The sequence below is a fragment of the Toxorhynchites rutilus genome, chromosome 2 (genome assembly GCF_029784135.1).
Source record: "Toxorhynchites rutilus septentrionalis strain SRP chromosome 2, ASM2978413v1, whole genome shotgun sequence".
Lineage (NCBI taxonomy): Eukaryota > Metazoa > Arthropoda > Insecta > Diptera > Culicidae > Toxorhynchites > Toxorhynchites rutilus.
The window spans coordinates 52,639,782-52,658,822 of record NC_073745.1 but is presented as its reverse complement, the minus strand read 5'-3'; the positions used below and the strand labels follow the sequence as shown (position 1 = coordinate 52,658,822).

Sequence of the window (19,041 nt, the reverse complement as noted above, 5' to 3'; positions counted from 1 at the left end):
AAAACCGCCCTCTTTGATCCTAGACGAGATGCCTCTTGTGATATGTATGGATGAAATGAAGAACAAAAACTCAATAATGTAATATAAGATAATTACTAATACCGAACACAATTATCAAAATTTCTCATCAGTAAAACATGTTACTTTAATATAGAGAAAACATATTTGAATTGGATAAGATAATTTTCTTTCATAATTTTACTTTCTGAGTGTTTATTCAACCCAATGCGAATTTTAATTGGACTAACAACACCTAATACTACAGGGTTTTCCATTTCGGGCTTCCGAAAGTATACAGCCCTGCGTTGACAACCGTTTGACATAGCTGTTAACCAAAGCGTCATATCGTTAGTTGATTGCTGCCATTTTACAATATGGATCGTTTTAGCATCGCACAACGTGTTAATTTAGTTAAACTATACTATAAAAATGGTGAAAAACCGGCAAATGTTTTTCGAGCATTACGGACGGATTTTGGTCGTCATGGACGGCCTACAGAGCACACAATCGCTAATGTAGTGCGTAAATTCGAACAAACTGGATCCGTAGCGGATATTGTGAAACCTGTGCATCACCGCAATGTGCGTTCGACCGAAAATATTGCTGCTGTTGCTGCCAGTGTGGAGGATGATCCGAATGTTTCGATTCCACGGCGTGCTCAGCAATTGAGCTTGTCAAACACATCATTGTGGCGAATTTTGCATTTGGACTTGCACCTACATCCATATAAAGTCCAACTGGTACAAAAATTAGAGCGTGGTGACCATGGAATGCGTCGGGCATACGTCGATTGAGTGAACGAACAACAGCAGCAAAATGCTGAATTTTCGCATCAAATTTTCTTCAGCGATGAGGCACATTTCGAGCTCGGTGGCTATGTGAACACCCAAAATTTCCGTATATGGGGCTCAGAAAATCCACACGTGATTGTTGAGAGGCCATTGCATCCGCCAAAAGTCACTGTTTGGTGCGCATTATGGTCTGGTTGAGTCATCGGGCCGTATTTCTTTGAAAATGAGGACGGCGAGACGGTAACTGTGAATGGTGAGCGCTATGGCCGCATGTTAACCAATTTTTTTTGCCTCAAATTGAAGATATGGATACGGATGACACGGCGCCACGTGCCACACAACACGACCGAACATGGCCATATTGCGAACGAAATTTGAGGGACGCATAATTTCGCGTTTTGTTGATGCCAATTGGCCGTCCAGATCATGCGATTTGATCCCGCTAGACTTTTTTGTGGGGTTATGCGAAAGACCGTGTCTATGCCAACTCTCCGCAAACTCTTGAACATTTGAAAGACAACATTCGTGAAGTTATGACCGAGATACCGCCCCATATGTGCCGAAAAGTCATCGAAAATTACCTGTTCCGGATCAAGGTGTGCGAGGAAGCCCTAGGTGGACATTTGAATGATGTTGTATTTCACACATAATAGCATAAACCAAACTTTAATTTGAAGTAAAAGTTTCATCTAAATTCGAATTCTAAGTGTGTTTTATTTCAATTTACTTTCGGAATTTAAAGTTGGAAAACCCTGTATATGTAGAGCATATGGGAAATCACTATTTCTTCACTTTTTCAATTTTTCTCGCCGCTGAATTTTCCTTGGGTGAAAATGAACACAACATAACAGACATCTTAAACCAAACGAACGGGAACACACCTTGGTTTTTGACGTGGGACTACGTCTAACCGGAATATATGGAGGGTAAAATGAAAACCTAAACACAGAACATGCAGGAAAAAATGAAAGATTTCGAATACTTATAGCTCGAACATTTCGTACTGGATAGGAGAGATGTTTGCATCACTTGATAGGGAATATTTCTACGCATCTATCGCAACTAACAAAATGTTGTTTTTCATTAGATGAACAATTGAATAACTGTAAAATATTAGGCGTTATCTAAACGCCCTAACTGCATCGTTTTGATTGGCCCGATTTACGGTTTCCCTAACACAGCCATCAAAACCAAGCAGCCTTGGGGAAATCGGCATTGCAAATACATGAAAGTAGGGGGACTTTTGTTCTCATCGAAAAATGTTCCCTAACACAGACTTTAAAACCAAGCAGCGAAATCGGCATTGCAAGCACACGAAAGAGACTAGAGGCGAGTGAACTGAAAAGTTTAAACCCTCTTAAAGCCAAAAAGAAGAAAAAGAACACACGAAAGTAGGGGGAGCTTTTGTTCCCACCGAAATGTGTTCCCTAATAGAGATTTCTAAACCAAGGTGCCTGGAGAAATCGGTATTTCAAATTCATGCAAGTCGGGGGTATTTTTGTTCCGACTGGAATGTGTTTCCCTAACACAGACTTCAAATCCATGAAGCGTGGGGAAATCGGCATTGCGAATTCATACAAATCGGGGGTATTTTTGTTCCGATTGAAATGTGTTTCCCTAACACAGACTTCAAAACCGTGGTTTCTGGGGAAATCGGCTCTGCAAATAAATGCAAACTGCGAGTACTTTTGTCCTCGCTTGCCTTTGTGCAGAGTGGAATATGTCTGTCCTAACATAATCTTCTAAACTTAGGAACCTGGGAAAATCGTGCAGCCACTAGAAGCGAATGAACTTCCCAGTTTCAAGCAAATTCGAGATTCGAGAAGTATGTACACTTTTGGGATGTAAACTTCAGAGGGAAATGTAAAATAAAATAATCGTTTGATAATTTTTTTTTGTCTTTATTGGAAAGATTTTCAGCCTTAGGCTGGTTCATCAAACGTTTGATAATTCTTCCGTACATATATTTTGTTCTAGTCATCATACCAAACGTTAAAGGTCCGTCATTAAATTTACTTGTAACGAAGAACAATCAATCACAATAAATGAATTGACTTTACACGGCATTTGTTCATTTTTTTCACTCACAGAGCAAATATATTGAACTCAATTGAATTTGGAAACTGTTTCATTCAATCAAGAATTTAATCAATACAAACGAATGATTGCTCAGCTAAGGTAGTTCCACGTGAACCTTTCATAGATATAACCCACTAATTTTTATTTATGAAAATTGGAATAAATTGTTTCATATATCAAGTCATTATTAACACAACTGCTAACATATACAATTTTACACCTACACTTGTGCTAAATTATTCACAATACACGATCGGTCATTGATATGAAATTTCACGAAGCAACCAACATTAAACTTCCAAATTCAAATTTTATTTGCTAGAATTAATCGTATCACCCACCTTACTTGCTTTTGTATTGCCCCCGACATGCATATATTTGCAATGCCGATTTTCCCCAGGCAGCTTGGTTTTGATGTCTCTGTTAGGGAACACTTTTCGGTAGGAACAAAAATTCCCCCTACTTTCATGTATTTGCAATGTCGATTTCCCCCAGGCAGCTTGGTTTTGATGTCTCTGTTAGGGATCCGCCGCATGTGTCGTCAATTTCGACCAATCACAAGTGGGTATTTCCGTTAGAATAGGGGTTGAGATTTTTCAATTGTTCGATATTTAGTTTTATGACATATATTATTTTCTTCAATATAAAAAATAGTTATGGAGTGCCGAAATCGATTGACGCAAATATTTCATCAATTCAACATTAAATGACTGAGCAATAGGCGTTTGAAATTAGACAATTTTCACGATGTACTCGATTTTAGATTTTCAATTTGTACCCCAATATGTTCCCGAAAGACGTAATCCTACGTCAAAAAATATTTATTCTTCGTGTCCACGTGGACATAGTCTATACTCCCTCCCCCCTCTCCGTGGACATTTTGATACCCCCTACCCCCCTAAAGTTGTCCATGTGGTATGTGGACAGCCCCACCAGGTGTTAAGGTTAACGCATGGAAAATTTGCCATTTTTTTCAATGCAAGCGTCACAGTTCTGTAACGATTGAAGTCCTGTCCAAATTGAAGACTGTTCCACTTGATTTGCTTCTATACTACGAGAGATTTTATCCGCTGGATTATCCGTTAGTTGTTAGGTGATGAACTTCCGACATCCGATTCGCAACGAAAGTGTCCCATCTACATGGAACCGAGCTGATTCTGTGGAGCGCAATAGTGCAGTTCGAATCTTCGTTCTTCAGAAACTCGGGTGGTATGGTCGAAAGGATGGCGCACGAATTAGACGCTCATTTGGGCAGGTTGAATCCGGCGAATTGAAGTATCTGTTGAAGTTGGTTGTAAAGCTCTTTCTCTTCTTTTACGTCGTCGTTGTCAGTCAGTGGATCCTCCATATAGAAGTCTTTCGATAGGGCTCTCGCAACCCAAGAATAGTCATCAATTTTATGTTTTGAAAATTCCAGACACCAAATAAGACACCTAGCCACCAAATACGATACTGAGACATAGCCGTGGATGATAGTGGAGAGCTCAAAGATTTTGAGCGGTTCCGAAGAAGATATACGTCAGCAGATATTATGTAGGGGAAATGAGGTTAAAATGAACAGGGTTGGTAAAATTAACCAGTGCTCAAACTTCGATAATTTAACTATAAACAAATTGATACTTCTTCATTATCCTACTCTTAGAACATTTGAAGCCGTTTAAGACATCTTGTTATTCAGGAAACTGTCAAATGTAAAACATAATAAATAAAACAGAAATTTCTCTCACGGTAGCCATTCTGATGTAACTTTTTGCGCATCGTATTTAAGGGATTTCCCGCGAAATTTAAATTATTCGACCTGATATCTTCGACAAATCATCAGTTTGGACAACTATTCACATATTCAATGAGAGGTAAACAGATATTTTGTTTGGTTTTAGTTATTAATTCGCATTCGAAATTACTTTGTTGTTTGTCGCAACATGAGCCACCACTGGATAGCGACTAACAATGTCATGTTTTCCAAAGCTGATCTACCTCATCGAATGTAGCTTTTCAATGTGGTTTTGACCCTGAAAAAATATGCCACCTCGATATGTGAAGCGTTATGTGTTTCTTACTACTTTTTCGCACGTATGAGCAAATTCAAATCACTACTCTACTGCCGTGATCTCGCAAAGTGACGCAAGCGCCAAAATTGACATTTTACTTTTTATGTTATAGATCGATAAAGAATACCAAATCCTTTCAAACGACTGCGAAGTTTTATAGAAATGTGGAAAAATGACCCCGTAAAAGCTTGAAAACGGAATGGCGTAAGCGCCATTTCCACTGTGATGTGACGCAAGCGCCATTTCCCTTATAATGTGATGTAATTTGAATCTGATGCGATGTGATTTTTAATCCGCTCCGATGGCATAGAATGAACGAGAAGGGATAACTAATTTCAAATAACAACATCAATCAAGGGACAAAGCATCTTGACGATGTTCACTTACCTCACTTGCTCAATGTCTTTTTCGGATGAATTGAAGCTGAGAGATCGAAGGGTAAATGTCGGATTTGCTGAACAGCTGCACTCTTCTAAAATCTCCATCGAAACGCATCTTATAACAAAATTCAGAACATCCTCGCGTAAACTGTATTTGCTTTACATCGGATAATTTCGGACGGCATTATCTTATTCAGCAAGGATGTTTTCAATTGCATTTTGAATTGGAAAAGAAAGTGCTGTCCATAGTTGTTACATTCGGGTTCTCAACTACGTTGGCCCGCTCGACACACGCTACAATGACGGAAAATGTGTAGAACTCTTCTCCCTGATGCTACCTCATGCTCCACTTAACGGTGGCATGTGGTAGAAAATATTTGGAAACAGATTCTCACATACTTTGATGGATGAACGACAATCGGTTGTGGAAACAGCGATTAAAAGTTGCTGTTTCCACAACAAACTGGCGTTGGTAACAAAGCTTAAATAAAACTGCATTTTTTCAAAAATCGAGCCGATGGCAATGTATTTCCATCAATTGTACATAATTTGTACAGATCAGACTTTCGTAATGTACGCGTATGCTGATTATACATGCAATTTTGCGAAAAGTCTCGTACTGAAAATTTCTCCCTCTGGCGCTTGCGTCACTTTGCGAGATTACGGCAGTCTAGGTCTAGGTAGCGTGGACTGAATCAAAACGGCTGTCAAAAAAGATCCAATTGAAATGTCAAAAGAGATCCAACGATTAGGAGTGTTATTTTTCTTATGATAATCAACACTACAAAAGAGGTATTGTTATCAAAGGCAAACATAATTAAACTTATAAAATGAACGAACTTCATTTTTCCGTCAATTGTTTAATTGGCCATTGCATCTCTGAAAGAGAATCTCATATTGCAAGGTATCAGGACCTGACCGATCATCAACAAACTACGAATAACGCTTAGTTCACTCCAAGCTTTTAACGTGGGAGCGAAATTCAACATTGGCGAATTTGATACGTACATACATAGCAAAAGTGAAATGTTTTGGGTACTATTTTTTCTAACGTCGGTGAAAACAGTTTTGCTAGTGAAGCTGGCCGAATGAAATCCGCGTAATTATGATCCGCTAGTACTGGTTATGAATATAACGGTAAAGCAATCTGCGCTTCGTGGTTTCTTTTCCGGTTGAAATGTAACGATGTATCTCTATCAAAATTGTACAGTCACAAGCACACTGAAGAGAGAACAGATGCATGCGATGCAATCCCTCGACGCCAGACCCTAAAGTGCAATCCACAGCTCTCCTGCGAAAAGAAACGAACATGCTCCGCCAACGGATTGGATGTTAGTTTTTGCTGTACAAGGACAGCACACCAGTTCGATTAAAGACAGCAGAGTGTACGCAACAGCAGCAAATTTGAAGCAGAATTTAAAAAGAAATTGAAGTGCTTGTATAATTTATAACTCTGTATAATTTCATGTATATTTCTATAGTATTAAGTAAAATACAATGTACATAGTTATAGTTTAAGCGTGTGTTGTGTTTTGTCTCCGATGAAACGAGTCCCTCAATCTGCCACAGTGATGTGAAGTTTCATGCGAATGGAAAATCCCCGCTGCATCACTTCAATAAAGGCAGTCTGCATCGCGCCCACGGGTGGAATTTGGTTTCTCAACGTTTGGCAATCCGCATAAAGGCTGCTTTGGTATCGCGCAGCGGGATTAACTAGCAATTTTTACAGTCCACTGCATTAAGACGCTATAAAAATAATCCTGAAAATGTGTATGAAAGGTTTGCTACACTTTTGGTTTTCAATAATTCAAACATCGTACTTACTCCACAGATACGCGAATCCTTATTCGGAACTAGTTTGTCGTCTCCGCAAAAATCGACCCAGTGCGTCTGTAAATACGTTTCCGAAAGAATACGATAAAAGCTAACGCGAACATTTTCACTCGTATTCGGGCAGTCTTTCACGCATTTTTAATGTCCACTTTCCCTGATATAATATTTCTTCGAATGAAATAAAAACAAACGAAGTCACAGTCACCTAAATGTTTACTCCTGCGATTTGAAAACATTCGATGAAAAGTGGAACGAAGAGTTGCCAGATGATTTAAAAAAAAAGTCTGTAAAAATATGTTAAAGTTTGTTAAAAATGTGGAAATTTCTGTAAAAGTGTGCGGATCTGTAGAAATATCTTTTAACGTTATTTTTTCCAGATTCATTGATACTTTGTACATCGCGATGCACGTGAGATTGTCTTTTGTATATTATGGTATATTTTGTATATGTACATCTTTTATATATACAGCCATTCCATGCCAAACCGATATAGTAGTTCTCAGATTTCGATGAAAAGTGGTAGTTTTGTTCTTTATCGCGAAACATTAGACCCTTTTTTCCACCATTTCCATTTTAGGGTGGTCCGAAAAATCATTTTTCACCAGTTTTTCCCAAAACTGACTTTTTTCAAAAATTTATAAATTTTGAATCACTGAACCGATTTAGATTATCGACATATCTAATTGAAGCCAATGAGCTAGCTTTTCATTAAAATATAATATATTGAAATTGCAATGAAAAAAAGGATTTTGTTTTCGTAATTATCGATTGTAGTTTTTTTTTATTATTTTTATGGTTTTAGACTATTTTTTTATACTTTTCTTGAAAGCTGCGGATGTTATACATTACATATCTAGATTTCAGGGATGCTATTTTTTTTGTTTTTGAGATATGATTTTTTGAAGTTAACCGGTGGTCCGAAAAATCATTTTTCCCCTTGAGAACCACTTTATTGGCATGAAATGGCTGTATATACAGTAGTTTACATTTAATGCGAAATTTAGCAAATTGGACAGACCTGTAATGCGACACGTTTAATTGGACATTTTTGTAAACATCAAGTTTGGGGCCTAAATTATGGTCAGCTGACCCGGCGAAGCTAGTATATGTAGTATATGTCATATCATTATTGTTTTGATATAAATTCTATAGAACGAATTTCAAAACTTTTTCTCATCATAACATTGTTCTGTGGGCAGAATACTCCAAATACAATAAAATGAAGACAGCTCAAAAGGGACCTTTCCTTCATCGGATTTTGGGATAAGCAACACATTTAGCCTTCCATTTTTATTTATATAGATAGATAAAAGATACAGGAATGCGTTGTTTTGCCTGAAAATCCATTTCCACTTTCGAACAAAGATCAACTTCGCTAGCGCAAATATTGAATGGACTAAAAACGCTTTTTTTTTATCCCATTTATTTATTTAAGGCTCATTAGCATTTTAGCTGTAACAGAGCCGAATTTTAATCGTGTACATGTCACATGGTTATCATATCTATAATTAGCACATTACACAGTTGCCATTCGCCAGTATTCCTTCTATACCATTACATATGGTACATTCACACAGTAGCCATTTAGGCGTAAGAGTATTCTGTCTGTTCTTCCATTATCCAGTTAGACCGGACAGCGGAGACAGTTGATTGATCATTGTTGAGTTATTTATAGAACAGTAGCCCGATGTGTCTGCAGGGCAGAGCAGTTGTATGGATGAATCGATCTTATTTCGACCGTGGATCGATCTCCATCGCTGATGATTGTTGCATGGACGTAGCTATTCTGTAACAACACAAAGATGGTCAATGAGGACCCTGAGTTTTGAACTCACGATCGATCGCTTACTAAGCGAACGCGTAACCAATGTGGCTACGGAGACCCCCTAAAAACGCTTATCATGATGTAATTTTCGGTCATATGGAAATTCATTTTTCCGAATTTTCCGACATTCCTTCTGAGTTTTCCGGAAACTTTCCGATTTTGCTCTCCACTATATTGATCTACGGGAAGAGACGAATACAACAAAATAAAGAAGGCTAAAATCAGATCATCCCTTCCTCGAGGCCCGCTTACGAACAGATTTGGCCTTCCATTTTCATTTATATAGATAGATATAGGCTAACAGTGCGAGATTGAAGGGATGCTCAAGGACTGGGATAAAACGGTCTCCGTTTTCGCTCGGATGTAGTCAATCTTAATATTACTCAAAGATGTTCAATTAACCCTTTCATTACGGCAGTGTGCTCCTCCGAAGTGCTACCCCTGTACGGAGTATTGCGCCGAAAAGTATGCACGTCGCGCTAGTGTGATCGAAGAGCAGTATGAATTTCATGCCGTCTAAAGACGACGCTCGTACACACAGCTCGTCGCGCGGATGTCGTCTATAGACGACGCTCGTAACGAAACGGTTAAGGCTTTGAGAATCAACTCATTGTCGTTTGCTCAAAAGATACCCCTCTAGGAGAGTCATTTTTAATGAAATTAGCGACGCACATGTTGCACCGTACGTTTGCTAAAAATGATTCGCTTGGCGGCGGCAGCGCTAATTCGGTTTACTTGGTTTGTCGTCGGCTGTTCTTGATATTCTCGGGAAGTTACAATCTGTTAAGTTGTACCAATCGCATCGATAGTTCTCATAAGTTCTCGACTCTGTTTCCTCACTGTCATGAAATTTTGAAGCATAGTATAAATACATTTAATGCAATTTTTCATTCATCGTGAGGAATCGTATTGTCTGTTTCGTCTGCAATGAGTTCAGGGCAAAAGCACTTATGAAATCATGAAAAACGCTGACGTATACAACTTATTGTTACCAAACCAAACACCAACAGAATGCAAAAGATACTGTCGTCGGTCGATACTATGCTCACGACATCACTGCAATGCGACCTATTTTGCGCACGTAATCACTGTGGTTACGCCGGACTAAATAAAAACTAAATATAAACACACGCCACAACTAATATAAAAACTTATTATGTATTAAAACTATGGAAAAATGCAATACGATCAGTCAAATATCTTTAATGTGATAAATAGAGCCTCTCATTTTTTAAAAACCTGTGAAATATTGTTGTATCCAAAAAGTCTGCAACAAAAATAAAAAGTATTTTACAGATATGTCTGTAAATTCACAAACATATCTGTAAATCAGGCATCTCTGGTGGTCTGAGAATTTATTGCAAGAAACCGCTTGAAAAAATCCATAAATTTGCTTGAAAATGAAGTGGATTGAGTCCGCACCACTTAGCTCTAGGTGAATAAGCTCAGCTTGATTCATACATGTACCTACTATTTCAATAATAATTTAAACAAATTTATATAAGGAACAACGCATAAATTTATCCCATTTAGCATGATATATGTAATTGTTCATTTTACCACCACCATGTGATCATTTTAACCGCACGATAAAAAATGCTCGATTTTACATCTTATTTTCTTTTAATGAAAAATGTACTATTTTTATTTTTCATAATAAAAGTTAAGCTATAATATTATCTGAAGAACGGAAATTGTAGCAGTATGTGGACGCAGTAAATGGGCATATTCCTTAGGGAGTTCATTTGAACCGCTTTTCCTCTAGTGGGTAATAAATTGAAGCCGAATCTTCCGATTAATTTCGAGTCATTTAATGTCTGGGCGCATTGTTTTTTTTACACTGCAGCGCTCCTAGTCGTCGGATTTGGAATGTTTTAACAGCAATTAGGTTTGAAATGTTTCTTCTTTTAGTTCTGGAAGTTCGTCACATTTCCTTTTATTTGAAAAAAGATATACGTGATGGAAGCCGCGAATCGAAAATCAATTTTGGACGCCCACTTCGAAAATTCTAACCATAGTCACGAAGTTGTTGAAATTGGCTAAATCGACCGTGTGCCGCTTTCCAAACATTTTCGACAAGCGTCTAAGGACTAACGATTGGAAGCTGCATTTGAAGGTGTTAAAACGATCAGGGGAAACCCAGGATTGTCGGATTATGATATCGCTAAGAAATTCATTCCCAGTCAAAACATCGTTTGCGAGGAGGGTTTCGATTATCTCGTGAATGTCATCCTGCAGCATAGGGCCACCCATCAACGCCTGATTGGCCGATATTTCAGTATATATCGTGCTATAAACCTTCTCTAGCCATGATGGGGAAGATAATAACCCGGAGCAGCGTTGTCTGAGTCACCAATTACTCGCATATGTTTCAACCATCTTATACTCCCGCACACGGTCTCACAGATCGAAAAATTCTGTTTTGAGCAGGTTGAATTAAATAAATGACCATTTAAATTGAATGAAGTTGAGGAAAAAATATTTTCTGGAGTTTCATTTAATTATATCCTTTTATTTAAAATAAATACCAATAATGCCCAAAACGTACACAATAGCAATGTTGAAGAGACTCGTACGGGCTGTGACCCCATGCGCGAGTTATAATTGTGCACGCGAGTACAAAACGGTTAAGGAATGTATTAAAAAGTAATTCCAAACTTTCAAAAGTGAAAAAAAGCGCATAGGTTGATGAAATTACGGTCTATTATTGCTTAGGATATTGTCAGACAGTAGAGTGAATAATTCACACAGATCGATGATTTCTGTAGAATTATCGTAGCTTGGATCTGAAATCTCCCATCAAATTCTGGACAGTACCTTTCATGCACTTCCTGGACACTGCTGATCATATTTTTCTGAAGTCTGAGACGATTCGAGGCAATGTAACATCCTTTTTGAATATGCCATTGACACTTGCGCAGTAACGTTCGATCGGTCGCAGTTAGGGACAATTTGATGGGTTGATGTTTTGTTTTGTTTTGCCTCAAACAACTGAAGGATGGAGTTGGAGTAATGAGCCATTGCCAAATCTGGCCAGAATAGAGGGGACAGGACATGCTCTCAATACAATGGAAATAATCTTTTCTTCAAGCATTCGTCCAAATAAATTTGAGAATTTATGGTCCTGTTTGTGAAGATCGCAAGTCAGTTGTGCAAATACCAGACTAACACGTTTTGGTCGATTTTTTCCACCGCAACAGTCGTATCGGTAGTCGGTGCAATTTCATCAACTGATTTACTGTAATACTGAGGCCAAAGCAGTGTTCTAGAGTCCACTTTGACAGATGTCTTGTCGTCCATCAATATGCAGTGGATGGGACTATCCAAAATACGCTCATCAAGCTTTCTAGTCCTCGTTTTACTACCGATGTTGCTGTTCCGAAGTTTGTTTCGATACTTTCTGCTTCTTGTAGGTTTTCAAAATATGTCTCTTCTCAATCCACTGGGTCATTTCGATGCTGGTACCAAATTTCTTGGACAAGTCACAAATAAAGACAGACCGATGTTTACGATTATAATTCACGACTATATGGTCCAATCCGGGGTCACTGGAACCGGGATTACGTCCACTTCTTGGCAGATCCTCCAGGGAACATTATTCATTGCAAAACATCTCAATTATCCGGTTGGTTCGGTTGTGAGTAACAGCGTATCAAATGTTTGAGATAACTTTCCGGTGCACTTCTTAGATGCCCTAATGAATGCAGCGTACGCCTTGAATTTGGGATTTGCATTTGAAAGGTGTTCAAAGCCGATGTGGTTATTTCATTCGAGCTTCCAAGTTGAGACATCACGTCGACTCGTTTCGGAATGGTGATTACAACTCTACCAACTTCGTCACGTAAGATGTTGGTAGAGAATTTCTCTTCGCAGAAGGTCTCCATTTTCCGGAAACGAGAGATTTGGTCATCGTGCGGTGCAGCGCTGTATACGGGAGTCACCTTGGGCTGGTTGCGAAAGCGATGAAATTGTGCTTTTCCCGACGTTATCTATCCAGAAAGCGGTGTTTTGTAGAAAAGGTTTGCCCCAATTGGATGAGTCCTTCCAACTCGAATTACAGCTCCATGACCAACAGAAGATCCAGCTGTTCAGGTTTGTGGACGTTAGGATCGACCAGTGTGATTTAGGACGGAATACCCCAGCGTGAAGAATCTGCAGTATTCACATGGAGCTCACGAGAGATCTTTTTCAGTATATGACAGGGTTCTTGAACGATCGCGGTCTTAGGCTTTCTTCCTATTGTAAGAGAAACGACTGTCCTTCTTCGCGACTCCCCAAATTTATTTTAATTTTCTTTCCTTATCCCTCAGGATATGCATCTTTCTTAAAAATCAGAATCTATTGTAAAAACTTAGCTGCGATACATAGTCGGTCTTATCCATTGGGCGTCTCCACCAGGGCCGAAATCTTTGACTATCGCTGTTTGCATAAGCACAGTAACACCGGAACATTTCGACTGTTGCCAAGGAGAGTAAGTGGAAACGAGACTGGTTGGTTGGTTAGAGGTTGAGGATGACTGTGTTTCTATCGAAGGAATGAATCGAGATTATGAAGAAGACTGCTTAGTCAAATCTGTTTGATATGACGATGGAGAAGTCTTACCAGTAAAAGGTGTACTGGATTTTTGTCACACAGATGAGCGGAGCGGATACTTTGCAACCGCCGGACGTACAGTCCTTCGCAAGGTGACAGGACGATAAATTCAATTCATGTAGAGAAACTTCCTCACTTACACGTAGCGACGAGGGACAGTCATTTTCTGGAACACATCACCTTTGAAGGGTGTATGCCGGAGCTGGTAGCACTACGATTTGTTCAAATCAGATGAGCGAATTTTTGAAGGCGCCACCAACTGGAGAACTAGGATGCAAATCGATGCGTAGCAAATCGATGAGCTCCCGATACTTGGGAACCTCACTTGTGGGAAGCTTCCCAGTGCCACAAGGAGAATCGATCGAGTCGATTGCACATTCCAAATATTTGTTTCGGTTTTGCGCTCAAAATCGTCGATCAAGCGCATAAGGGACTCGTAGAGCTTGCTTCAGTTTGGATTTAGTCGCATAAAGCAGGACATTTCTCAGCATAGAAATAACGTACAAAAAAGGGAAGGATGTCATTTTGTAGGTTTTTAATGATCTTAAAGCGAAAAAAACATGAAATTATTGGTCAACTGATCGGATGAATTGACGAACTTTTCGTGTGATGTTTTTCTTATACCACTTGACGGCCACCTGGCTGTTATGGCAGCTCGTCAAGTCAAGTCAGGACTTCATCGGACCTTTGTGACGAAATCCTATTCTGAAGACGCCCCTTCTTTTAAACTTTTCCGTTGATTGTTGGCCCAGTGATGAAAACCTTTTTCATCTGTCCATAACTACAGATCCCTTGCCAAATCATTAACTTACGGGGAAATTTATCTGCATAAACAAATTCGAGCCTGCCCGCAACACACCCTTTACGCTTGGCAATGTAAAATTTGTTACCGGCTGTTTGTCCGAATTCCATTTTTACGTATGTTTCATCGTCCATCATGATGCATCCTTTGTACTTGGTCAACAGTTGCTCGTACAGCTTGCACGGGTTTCAGCAACCAGCATACAAATTCGCCGAACTGTGGCTCGCACTGAACTTTCTCGCCAAATCCCGCAAGGAGAGCCCAAGGGTCTCCCGGTATCGTTGGAGTACGATATTTACAGTCAATTTTGGGAATTTCAGGAATTTTGTTATCCTTTCTCCAGACCACGTCGGGTTCTTAACGTGAGTGTGCAGATTCCTTTCCCGCCTTTCACGTCCCATTGTCAATAACTTTTGAATGTGTCCTTCAATCTTGATGACATTTTCACTACTGAATAAACAAACCATCCGGATAAAAACACTGTTAATAGTTTCATGATATTACAACTAGGGGCGCTGCAGTGAATAAAAATATGCGACCAAAACTGAAACATGCAGGGGTACGACTAAAACGTCAAATCTCTCATATTGCCAGTGTACCCAATATTGCGCGGTTTACTGACATTTTGGTTCTATCAATTACTGTTGTTTACAACTCGGTCCGGTTATATAGTCGAATAGTGGCTAACTTTAAACTCCATGTTAAATGTGAACACCTCCATGTGAAACCGAAATATGAAAATCGCTCATGCAGTTAGAATAAAGCAGCGCATTTTTCGATTTCAATCCTCGTAAATGATATGTTGATAAACAAATGACGCCATATTGATTTTGATTTTGGGTAGCCTATATTCAATTTATGTCTAGCCCCTGGAAACATGCCGTTATTATCTATTGACGATAATCGCGCCTTCGAATTAATTAGACATTGATACGTATCTCTGAATGTGATCCATTCCGCAATGGAAATACAGACTCTGTACAGCAGCACTGTCGGAAATTGCGCCCGAATCGGATAGAATTTTGGTTCACGTTCCCGCGACGGTAATCAATCACTGTGATTTATCGTACTTATCACGATTTGATCCGGACCTGTAGGACCAAAATATGATGGTATGGGCACTTTGGGAGTGACTTGGATTGGATCTTTCACTTGAAAACGCGTAAAGCTGATAGTGTACTTCACAATTCTGGTCAGTGGTTAGGAATATATACAAATTCAGTGGTGGTAACTGATGAAGAACGGTAAACTAAGAATCGATATTGAAAGAATCCAGTGAGATAAATACAGCCTTATATACTAGATGGAATTGATGTGCTAGGGTTTTCGACAACACTAGATATAAATCTACCATTCTTCTTGCAGCGGCAGTTGGCAAAATTCCTCAATGGTGGTGGCCAAACAACCCGAAGAACCACGAGGAAGCCAACCACAACTAGCACCACTAGTACAACAACAACCACAACCACCACGACAACCACGCCAAGACCGATAACCACTACTTCTCGGCGTCCTACAACAACCCATCCACTGAGTACGGTGATCTTGGATAAGGACGATCCAGATTTTCTGAACGAATTGGTAAGCAAACAACATGATCATTTCAGTCATGAGTCATTCAACGGTTGAACTTCCAGCGCCGACTGCCAAACTTCGCCTCCCCGAACCCGCTGGTGGATAGTTCCCTGGCGAACCGAATCCTCCAGTTGGCGATTAACCGCGACGCAAAGAGTATTCCGTCTGCAAATCAAATAAACGGTGTACCTCAAACCCAAAAGCCACCGAGCGTTCCGCCGGTAGAGGTGGAACACACCAAAAAGCAACTGGACAGGGAACTTCAGTCCTACAACAATGACATTCGCTTGTTGTCGTCTCTGCTGGGACGTCCAATCTCCGGCAAAGACATACCGAATCTCACAAAACAGCTAGCCCCTTCGGTGCCACGAACAACGTCTACCTCAACTACCACGACCACCACCACCACCACCACACGACGGCCATCGGTCGACCCTGTTCTGCTGCAGCAACTGCTGCGCAAGCAGCAACAACAGCACAACTCCAGCCCGGATGTGGTCGCTGCGCCAGAGTTGTACGGCAGAACGAATGAGGCCATCCTGGCGTCAGTCCTTAAACAGCGTGGCATCGGACCGGCCAACACGAACGCAAACATAGACGAAATCCTAGCGAAGATCGCACCTCGTGGGGGTCTCGGCGCGGTCACGGTGCAACCGATCATCACCACCACGACGGTGCGGCCAAGGCCACGGCCAACGCGGCCGCCACCGGAATTCGTTCCGCTTCCTCCACCGCGACAGTCATCGCGGCCAATCCTCGACGGACTGTCGTGGTTGTGGCGAGAGTGGCAAGCAACGGCTCCCCGACCCCGGCAACGACTGCCGGGATATTCGGCGACAATCGACTCACCACCAGCCGACACGTTTGGGCTGAGTGGTGGTCTGGGAGGAGGAGGAGGACGCCGACCGTCATCGCAGTCGCTGGCCTACAGAGATGAAGGGCTGGATCCGGATGCGGTAAGTGTGGGAATGGATCGCGATCAACAATCAATTGTATCAATCTAGTCTCCTTTTCAGAAGCCCATCAATCCCAGCGTCACGGAGGAAGCGCCTTCGCTGTTCAGTGGACTAGGTGGCATCAACCCGGGTGGGCAGCTATTGAATGCGGCTATCGGTGTGACACGGGCAGTGTCTCAGTTCCTTGGAGCGGCGCTGCAGGTGCCTCCTTCCCCAACTAAGCGCTCGAATAATATTTCTCATATACCTTTATCATCCTTGTTTTAGGGTGCAGCGAAAAGTTTCACCACGGCGTTCAACTCCCCACCGGATGACCTTAATAATCTGCGATACAGTGGAAGATGAGAGCGATCCACGAAGTCTGGAAACAATCACGGGAAACGAGTCATAACTGTTAGATAGTTTGTTTTTGAATTAAGAATTTTGCTCAAAGCGAAGGCAATATGATCCGGTCCTTGGACGTGGAAGCAAAACCTGGGGACCTGGAGAGTTTAGTGTTGATAAGATTGAGCCGTCATTGAGAGAGAGTGCGCGAACGTTGCGGGAGTGAACGAGAACAAGTCAGTGTTTGTTTTGAACGAGTTGTACTGTATAAGACTGTGAAACCTACGATTAGAAGCTATTTATTTTTGTGGTCAACCGCTATTTTATTGTAATGCCCTATCCTGCCTCTGTAACCATTCGCTGTAACGCTGTATAAAGAAACGCACACCGTTTTGCAAGTTGAAGCTTTTAGATGATATCGTGATACTGTCTTAACGAAGAGGGATTATTTATGTCGCTGTATATTCTACTTGTTTTTACAATAAGTGTTTTTCGAGGCAAAATGTTGAAAAAAGAAGTTATTGGTTTTCTTCAATGCAATTGTATGTGTGCCATTTCCCGACATCATCGGTCAAAAAGGCACGTCATTTTATGTCTAGTGATGCAGAGAGTCAACTCCCGCTCAGGAAGAAAACTAGAGCCGAGTTTAGGTTTGCTGATGCGTTAGAAGTAGATTCGTTGGAATGAACAGTGTGATTATGAATGACGATTTTTATGCATGATGTTATGATAGACCTATGTAAATATTAAACAATAAAAGTGAGGTTGATTTTAATGTTTCTGCTCTGTTCTTATTTATAAACGACTTTAACCAGAAAATCTTTCGCCCTTGCTGGATTACTCGAGATCTTATTTCACTGACAAGTTCTTTTTGAAATATGAGGGAATCTTTCTTCATTAGGTGAGAAGAGTTCAAGTTCCTGGGTGTTGTTTAAATATTATTCAATCCTTCAATATCTCAGGTTTTTGCATGCTGTCTATATGTAGAGAATGGATAGGACTACATTGCAGGTTGGAAGAATTCTGTTTGGTAGTTAGGTAACAATCTTTCACGTAATTCAGAATGGGTGCAGTTCACTGCTAGGCCGATTATCAGCAAACGGTTTGTGACTCCTTCCCATTGAGTTCTCAATCAGCAGTCTGGAAATATCAAACGTCTCAAAGAAATTTCAGGAGTAAAAATAAAGTCAGCGTGTTAAGAATCACCCATTCTTCCCCCTGTATAGAATGCATAATAAAGCCTGTCCATGTTAAATTTCGGACACTTTTCTTTCAGTGTAGTTTATGAAATATTTCACTCAATGAAATATTTTGAATCAATGAAATAGTTCACTTACATGACAGCTGAAACCCTCCTCTTTATTTCGATGTCCAACATGTTTACATTTCAGCATTTTGCGCGAACGGCAAAAAGCCAAAAAGCTAAAACTGCCGAAGAGTACCGTGTTTAGTGTGTGCAAATCGTTTGACCAGCACTTAACTGTGGATCAAAAGGTTGGAAGCGGAACAAATCGAAAAGTATGCTCCCGACAGATGGATCGAAAGGTGGTTGCCATTATTGAGAAACATCCCAACTTTTCAGTTAGAAATGTGGCTCATAAGATTGTAAAATCAAACTCATATGTACAAAAAGAGAAGCAGAGGCATGGACTGAAGACGTACAAAGTGAAAAAAGTAGAATTTCACTGCAAAAAGCCGTGCTAAGGCTACACCCAGTTATTGCAAAAATGTTCGTGCACCATAATCGACGATGAAACTTATGTTCTCGAAGACTTCAAACAGCTTCCGGATCTCGCTTTCTTTACTGCAATGCAAAGGAATGCCGTAACCGA

The 19,041-nt window shown here is 40.3% G+C and overlaps 1 protein-coding gene across 3 annotated transcripts in view; it reads left to right on the top strand.

Moving 5' to 3' along the window:
* The window catches only part of LOC129767519 (mucin-2-like), a 223,023-nt gene extending 205,499 nt beyond the window's left edge, over positions 1–17,524 (top strand). For 2 of the 3 annotated variants that reach the window (XM_055768509.1, XM_055768507.1), the window contains 4 exons: positions 15,720–15,935; positions 15,992–16,885; positions 16,934–17,086; positions 17,153–17,524. In XM_055768509.1, coding sequence (XP_055624484.1) covers positions 15,720–15,935; positions 15,992–16,885; positions 16,934–17,086; positions 17,153–17,230 — 1,341 coding nt within the window. In that variant the 3' untranslated portion in view covers positions 17,231–17,524. The remainder of the gene's footprint in view (positions 1–15,719; positions 15,936–15,991; positions 16,886–16,933; positions 17,087–17,152) is intronic. The other variant, XM_055768508.1, reaches the window with a different exon arrangement.
* The last annotated feature ends 1,517 nt before the right edge of the window (positions 17,525–19,041 follow it).